Source organism: Dipodomys ordii, unplaced genomic scaffold (assembly GCF_000151885.1).
Source record: "Dipodomys ordii isolate 6190 unplaced genomic scaffold, Dord_2.0 Scaffold3, whole genome shotgun sequence".
NCBI lineage: Eukaryota > Metazoa > Chordata > Mammalia > Rodentia > Heteromyidae > Dipodomys > Dipodomys ordii.
In genome coordinates this window covers 1,519,929-1,528,142 of record NW_012267219.1, presented here as the reverse complement: position 1 = coordinate 1,528,142, position 8,214 = coordinate 1,519,929, and the positions used below count along the sequence as shown (strand labels likewise).

The 8,214-nt window shown below is 47.3% G+C and overlaps 1 protein-coding gene across 1 annotated transcript in view; it reads left to right on the top strand.

Annotated features, from left to right (window-relative positions):
• Window positions 1–8,214, top strand: part of Smarcc2 (SWI/SNF related, matrix associated, actin dependent regulator of chromatin, subfamily c, member 2) — a 50,893-nt gene that overhangs the window by 37,357 nt on the left and 5,322 nt on the right. Inside the window, exons 16-25 of the mRNA XM_013018343.1 lie at window positions 2,967–3,080; window positions 3,706–3,859; window positions 4,545–4,637; window positions 4,857–4,976; window positions 5,074–5,136; window positions 5,511–5,769; window positions 6,016–6,177; window positions 6,448–6,512; window positions 6,722–6,857; window positions 6,938–7,110. Of these exons, the coding sequence (XP_012873797.1) occupies window positions 2,967–3,080; window positions 3,706–3,859; window positions 4,545–4,637; window positions 4,857–4,976; window positions 5,074–5,136; window positions 5,511–5,769; window positions 6,016–6,177; window positions 6,448–6,512; window positions 6,722–6,857; window positions 6,938–7,110 (1,339 nt within the window). The remainder of the gene's footprint in view (window positions 1–2,966; window positions 3,081–3,705; window positions 3,860–4,544; window positions 4,638–4,856; window positions 4,977–5,073; window positions 5,137–5,510; window positions 5,770–6,015; window positions 6,178–6,447; window positions 6,513–6,721; window positions 6,858–6,937; window positions 7,111–8,214) is intronic.

The following is an 8,214-nucleotide window of genomic DNA, read 5'->3' as shown; positions in this document are numbered from 1 at the left end:
CTCTACCACTTAAGCCACAGCGCCACTTACGGCTTTTTTCTTTTTGCTTATGTGGTGCTAAGGAATCGAACCCAGGGCCTCAGGCATGCAAGGCAAGCGCTCTACCACTGAGCCAACTTCCCAGCCCCATTGGCTAGAAGTCTTAATGCACATCTATAATCCTAGCACTTGAGAGTCTGAGGTAGTAAGATTGTGAATCTGAAGCCAGTCTGGGCTAAATAGCAACACTGAGGCCAGCTGCAGAGTGAGATCTATTCAACAAAAAAGTTTTGTTTTGTCTTGTTTTTTTTTTTGGGGGGGGGTTGTTTTGTTTCTTTGTGTGTGTGTGTGTGTGTGTGTGTGTGTGTGTGCTAGCACTAGGGCTTAAACTCAGGGTCTCATGCTATCATTGACTTTTTTGCTCAAAGCTCTATTTACTTGAGACATAAGTCTACACTTACAGTTTTTTGCTGGCAAAGGAGATAAGAGTTTCATTTTCTTTTTTTTTTTTTTGGTCGGTCGTGGGGCTTGAACTCTGGGCCTGAGCGCTGTCCCCTAGCTCTTCAGCTCGAGGCGAGCGCTCTACCACTTGAGCTACAGCGCCACTTTCGGTTTTCTGGTGGTTTATTGGAGATAGGAGTCTCACAGTCTCTCCTGCCCAGGCTGTCTTTGAACTGCGATCCTCAGATCTCAGCCTCCTGAGTAGCTAGGATTACAGGCGTGAGCCACCAGCGCCCGGCAAGAGTTTCATTTTCCTACCTGGGCTTGCTTTAAACTGTGATCCTCAGATCTCGACCTCCTGAGTGACTAGAACTACAGGCATGATCTTCCGGCATCTTCCCTCCTTTAAGGTTTTGCCTGACGTCAGTCTCCTTGGCTGTGGTTAAGACTTGACAATGTTCTATGGTTAGGGATGCTTCAGGAAAAATACATGGTGAAGTGGATGAGATTGAGAACTAAACCAAATGAATTTTCTTTCTAGCCATTTCTCAGCTTTCCCTCCTGGAAGGTCATTTTATCTTTTTATTATGTTTCTTTTTAAATATTTTTTGGTGGTACTGTGGGTTGAATTTAGGGCTTTACACTGCTAGGCTCTACATTTGAGCCACACCCCCAGGCCTTTTTTGTATTAGTTATTCTTTTGGAATAAGGTCTCATATTTTTGCTTGGGCCAGGTTGGACCATAATCTTCTTATTTATATTTCCTGTGCATCTGAGATGACAGACATGCGCACTACACCCAGCTATCTGGTGAAATGGAGCCTTGACAACTTTTTGCCTAGGCTAGCGTTGAGCTAAGATCCTTTCAACCTCTGTTCCTTCCTAGAACTAAGGTTACAAGCATGAACCACCATGCTCAGCTAACCAAGTTTCTTTGACCATGCTTCTTCCTGGTAAAAACAGTGAAAGATAGAAAGTAATTACCAGGTAATAATAATTCAGTATGATATGCTGGCAATAACAGAAACTTAATTCTTGGTATAAAATAGTAACAGTGCCAGTGGTTCACACCTGTAATACTAGTTACTCAGGAGGCTGAGATCTTAGAATCATAGTTCAAAGCAAGCCTGAACAAGAAAATCTCAGGCATTTTTTTTTTTGGGGGGGGGTCTGGTCATGGGGCGTGAACTCTGGGTCTGGGCACTTTCCCTCAGCTCTTCAGCTCAAGGCTAGCACTCTACCACTTGAGCCACAGCGCCACTTCCGGCTTTTTTCTTATGTGACGCTGAGGAATCGAACCCAGGGCCTCATGCATGCAAGGCAAGCACTCTACCACTGAGCTACCTTCCCAGCCCCTCTCAGGCACTCTTATCTCCAATTAACTACCAAAGAGCCGAATGTGGAACTATGGCTCAAATGGTAGAGTGTTGTCCTTGGGCACAAACAAGCAGGACAGGGGCTGGGAAGGTGGTTCAGTGGTAGAGCGCTTGCCTTGCATGCATGAGGCCCTGGGTTCGATTCCTTAGCACCACATAAGCAAAAAGAAAAAAGCCGGAAGTGGCGCTGTGGCTCAAGTGGTAGAGCGCTAGCCTTGAGCTGAAGAGCTGAGGGACAGCGCCCAGGCCCAGAGTTCAGGCCCTAGACTGGACCCCTCCGCCCCCCCCAAAAAAAACAAAACAAAACAAGCAGAACAGAACCTAGACTGTGATTTAAGCGCTAGGATCAGCACACACACAGAAGTAAATGATGATATTTGCCTACATCTGTTGATGGGTTACTGTCTCCCAGACACTATCATATGTTTATTAATCTCTGTTTATAGGTTAGTAAACTGAAGTGTAGATTTTGTGTGTGTGTGATGTGTATTGGGTTTGAACTTGCTTCTTAGGCAGTCTTTTTTACCACAGATCTGTGCCTCTAGCTCAAAGGTTTAGTTGCCCTAAGTCACCTGGATAAGGTCATATAGCTAGTAAATAGTTATTAAATCAAATCTTTTTTTGTTGTTGGTGGTGGTCATGGGGCTTGACCTCAGGGCCTGGGCACTGTCTCTGAGCTTTTTGCTCCAGGTTAGCACTCTATCATTTGAGCCATGGCTCCACTTCTGGCTTTACAGAGACTCATGGACCTTCCTATCCAGGTTGGCAGATCACAGCCTGCTGAGTAGCTAAGATTTCAGATGTGAGCCATTAGTGCCTGGCTTCCTTTTCATCTTTTTCATACAAAAAATATCATTAGATTTTTTTTTCTCTTTTTTTTTTTGGTCGGTTGTGGGTCTTGAACTCGGCCTGGGCACTGTCCCTCAGCTCTTCAGCTCAAGGCGAGCGCTCTACCACTTGAGCTACAGCGCCACTTCCGGTTTTCTGGTAGTTTTATTGGAGATAGGAGTCTCACAGTCTCTCCTGCCTAGGCTGGCTTTCAACTGCGATCCTCAGATCTCAGCCTCCTGAGTAGCTAGGATTACAGGTGTGAGCAACCGGCACCCGGCTTTTCTATCCTTTTCCTGCCAACAATTTTTATTGTTTTCTCTTGTTTACCTCTCTTCTAAGCTACCTGGCCTATCGAAACTTTATGATCGACACTTACCGACTGAACCCCCAGGAGTATCTCACCTCTACTGCCTGCCGCCGGAACCTGGCGGGTGATGTGTGTGCCATAATGAGGTGAGCCATGTGAAGATACCTGACTGTTAGGCAGAACTAGAGATACCTATGAAGGAAGATGGAATGGGCAGAAGAAAGACCATATAATAAACAGGTTAGGGGAATAAGTTGACTTGTGGAACTGAGAATATAGAATAAAAGAATAGGCACATCTATAGCTAAAGATAAGCTTTACTAGCCATGCAGGAAGAGATATTTAGTAAATGAGTGACCATAGAGAGAGGTCCACCAAGCTGGGCACTGGTGGCTCACGCTTGTAATCCTAGTTACTCAGGAAGCTGAGATCTGAGGGTCACAATTCAAAGCCAGGCCGGGCAGGAAAGTCGAGACTCTTATCCCTAATTAACCACCAGAAAACTTTGAGCTGTGGCTCAACGTGTAGAGTGCTAGCCTTGAGCAAAAAACGAGCTCAGGGATAGCACCTGGGCACTGAGTACAAGCCCCACTATTGGCAAAAAACCCCAAAATGTCCAGACTGGAAATGGGTACCTTGGGTTGACTGATGTTTAGGGGGTGCATGAATGATGGGAGAGCAATGGTGAGGGGGAAAGGGAGCTTTATGTTCCTGGCCCTCTCCTCCTTCTTGGCTGCCCCGATTGACCTGATTCTGACTTTCTTCTTCCAGGGTCCATGCCTTCCTGGAGCAGTGGGGTCTTATTAACTACCAAGTGGATGCTGAGAGTCGACCAACCCCAATGGGGCCTCCTCCCACCTCTCACTTCCATGTCTTGGCAGATACACCATCAGGGCTGGTTCCTCTGCAACCCAAGACCCCACAGGTAGGGTAAGGGGCTGTGGGATAGGGTGGGCGTGGTTAAGGCTGGGCTTCTTTGGACTTTTCTTTTCCTGTTTTTTAAAGGTTCATAAGTTCTGAGGGTAAAGGTGTTCTGAGGTTTCTTCCTTTTCCATGGGATTCAAAAGGCCACAGGAGTCAGTACCATGTGTTTGTTTAGTACTCTCCCTCTCAAACTAAATAGTTAAGGCTGCAAAAAATTGCTGAGGGAGAAAAGTTGTCCTTAGGGAAGAGACAGGCTAATGGAGCAGTTAGAGAAAAATAGCTTAAAGTTAACTTGGGTGAATTTTTTAAATTCTGTTATGTTTCCCACACTTTTTTCATTTTTGCCTCATAATTATTATCACCTCCATTTTTTCCATTTCCATTTCATACATTATAAAAAATGAGAGGAGAAAGGTTATGTGGCTTGCCCAAGGTCACAGAGTACCTAATCTAGGATTAGAACCTAATTTTCCAGCTCCTAAGAAAATCTATAAAGATATATATGAATACAAATGGGTATCATGCCAAGTACATGTCGAATTAAGCATGGAGGGCGCATGGAACAGTGGCATGAGTACCCTCCCCCCAGAGCTTGTGGGCTGCCTAGCATTTGGTCTTAAGGCCTCCAGGGCCTTGGCCTGACCATTTCCTGCCCAGCCTCCATGACGCCAAGCTCTGTCCCCTAGGGCCGCCAGGTTGATGCTGATACCAAGGCTGGGCGGAAGGGCAAAGAGCTGGATGACCTGGTGCCAGAGACGGCTAAGGGCAAGCCAGAGCTGGTAGGTGGGGTCCAGACCCCGCTGGGCTTCTTATTTGCCCCTTTATTGGGGGGCCCCTGCCCGGGAAGAAGAGACATGAGAGCAGAGGAACTGCAGCAGTAAGGGAGGAAGTCCCACCCAGGAACATCCCTGGCTCCTTCTGTCTGTTTTCTCTCTCTGTCTGCTCCTGTCTCCCTCTGGTCACTTGTACTCACCTCTTTCTTTCTCTTCCAAAAATAGCAGAGCTCTGCTTCCCAGCAAATGCTCAACTTTCCTGACAAAGGCAAAGAGAAACCAACAGACATGCAAAACTTTGGGCTTCGAACAGACATGTACACAAAGAAGAATGTGCCCTCCAAGGTATGAGGACAGGGGGTTTGGAGCAGAGAACCTGTGCTCCTTGCAGGCTGTAGGCTCCTGTCTCCTAACCCTCCCCCTGCCCATGTTTCCTCTACAGAGCAAAGCTGCAGCCAGTGCCACTCGAGAATGGACAGAACAGGAGACCCTGCTACTCCTGGAGGTAATTGGGACAAGGCAAGGGAAGGCCTGCTATGAATACAGAATTGGCTAGGGTACTAGCCATGTTTGTAAGCGGGGAGAGCTTGTGGAGCCTGGCATGAACAGAGCATGATCTTGCCCCAATCTCTGTCCTATCCGATGCCTGTGACACCTGTCCCAGAAACAACTCCAGGCCCAGGATTTGGGCCATTTTACTAACTCTATATCCTTCTTTAGTGCTACTTAAAGATTCCCTTTGGACCCAACAGAGTACACAAATAATAGAACACAAAAAGTTTTGAGGCCAGCTGCCCCTAGTAGAATATTAGGGGAAGGGAGGTTGGCCTTCAAGAAAAGTGGCTAAGTAAGCGGAGTTATCTCCACCACTACTATCAGGCCCTGGAAATGTACAAGGATGACTGGAACAAAGTATCTGAGCATGTGGGAAGTCGCACCCAGGACGAATGCATCTTGCATTTTCTTCGGCTTCCTATTGAAGACCCATATCTGGAAGACTCAGAGGCCTCCCTGGGACCCCTGGCCTACCAGCCCATCCCCTTTAGCCAGTCGGGCAATCCTGTTATGAGCACTGTTGCCTTTCTGGCATCTGTCGTCGATCCCCGAGTGGCCTCTGCTGCTGCGAAGTCAGCCCTAGGTAAGAGGGAAGGGTGGGGGGAGTTAGCATTCTTAGTTTCCTTTTGAAGGACTGGATTCTCAGACTGTGAAACCCTTTCAAGACTGGCTGCCGTGCTGGCCTTGTCTGTTGCAGCCTTGGCTCAAGTACCTTTCAAGGCTCCATGCTGGTCTTAGAGAAGAGATGGGCTATGAGGAAGCTTTCCCCAGGGATAGCCATAACTGCCCACCTGTGCTATCCTACCTTGGTCTCCTTTGGGTCTTACAGAGGAGTTCTCAAAAATGAAAGAAGAAGTCCCCACAGCCTTAGTGGAGGCCCATGTTCGGAAAGTAGAAGAAGCAGCCAAGGTGACGGGCAAGGCAGATCCAGCCTTTGGTCTAGAAAGCAGTGGCATTGCAGGAACCACATCTGATGAGCCTGAGCGCATTGGTAAGGCCTGGCAAGTTTCTAGTTTTCTATCCTTTTACTAAGAACTGGAGCCCTCTGGCTTTCCTGTACCATTCCTGTCCCTCATTGGTATTGGGCACATCACAAGTAAGAAAACTGGTAGGATTTTATTTTCCCCAGGATGTTAAGGGCTTTGTCTTCTATTGGTCCTCTCAGTGAACTTTGCTGGTAGAAGGGCTGGTGGGAAAGTGTTGCACAGACTCTGTATCAGACATCTTTCCTTTCCTTTCCTTTGCTTTTCCAATGGCCCAGAGGAAAGTGGGACTGATGAGGCACGGGTGGAGAACCAGGCTGCAGATGAGAAGAAGGAGCCCAAGGTATAGAAGGAATGACCTGCGGATGTGAGGGGCTGCCAGGCATGGTTTGGTGGTGATGGGGAATCTGACAGGGGCAGTCTCCTGGAGCCTGATCACTCTGAAGAGGAAGAGTGAAAAAATAAAAGGCCCCAGTTTGGGCCTTTTGTGTGAGACCTAGTCACGGCTCTTGCCTTCAGTAATGTCTTCCTTTTCTTTCACTGGGACTTTAGGAACCCCGAGAAGGAGGAGGGGCTGTAGAAGAGGAAGCTAAGGAAAAAACAAGTGAGGCTCCCAAGAAAGACGAAGAGAAAGGAAAAGAAGGTGACAGCGAGAAGGAGTCAGAAAAGAGTGATGGGGAACCAATAGGTGAGCTCCTCAGAGTGGTGGCAGGGACAAGGAAAAAGATGTGAAGATGTCAAGCTAACTCACCTCTTGTCTTGGCTCAGTTGATCCTGAAAAGGAGAAAGAGCCAAAGGAAGGGCAGGAGGAAGTGTTGAAGGAAGTGGAGTCAGAGGGAGAGAGGAAGACAAAGGTGGAGCGGGACATTGGTGAAGGCAACCTCTCCACTGCTGCTGCCGCTGCCCTAGCTGCTGCTGCAGTTAAGGCCAAGGTGAGGCCAGTTCCCAGACTCCAGGGAAGAGGTGCCTAGTTCTTTAATCTTACTTGCAGAGATGGATGAATCTTTTTTTCTACCAAGGACCAGTGATATATTTAAACATTATTTACAGGGGCTGGGAAGGTGGTTCAGTGGTAGAGCGCTTGCCTTGCATGTCTGTGGCCCTGGGTTCGATTCCTCAGCACCACATAAGCAAAAAGAAAAAGCCGGAAGTGGTGTTGTGGCTCAAGGGGTAGAGCGCTAGCCTTGAGCTGAAGAACTGAGGGACAACACCCAGGCCCAGAGTTCAGGCCCCATGACCGGACCCCCAAAAAAGACATTATTTACAGACTATACAAAGTTATTAGTTCAGGCAGATGGCTGCAGGCAGGTGGTAAGAAGCATGTTTGTCTGTTCTGTCATGTGCCAACTGATTTTTATTTACTAATTTTTTGCTGGTCCTGGGGCTTGAACTCTGAGCCTACGTTCTGTCCTTGGGCTCCTTTTGCTCAAGGCTAGTACTCTACTACTTGAGCCATAGTTCTAGCTTTTTCTGTGATTAATTGGAGATAAGAGTCCCACAGACTTTGTGCCCAGGCTGGCTTCTAACCCTGATCCTCAGATCCCAGCCTCCTGAGTAGCAAGGATTACCAGCATAAACCCCCAGCTGTTTTATTTATTTTTTTTGTTTGGGTTTTTTTTAACTGTATTTTTTTTGTCTTTTCTTTTTTGGTACTGGGGATCGAACCCAGGACGTTGCACTTGCTAGGCAAGTGCTTTGCCACTGAGCTACATCCCAGCCTCCCAGCTGTTTTAGTTTTGAGCCAGTATTAGAACTGAAGGCATCACACTCTTGCACTCTCACTTGTTTTTTTTTCTCTCATGGCTGATATTTTACCATTTCAGCCCCAGCGTCCAGTTTAAGTCTTTTGCTGGTTATTTGGAGATAATCTCGCAGGTTTGTCTGCTCAAGCTATCCTAAAATCTCCTCTGGAGTAACTAGGATTATGGACATGAGTCATCAGTGCTTGTCTCTTTCTCTCTCTCTCTTTTTTTTTTTTTTTTTTTGGTTGGTTGTGGGGCTTGAACTCTGGGCCTGGGTGCTGTCTCTCAGCTCCTCAGCTCAAG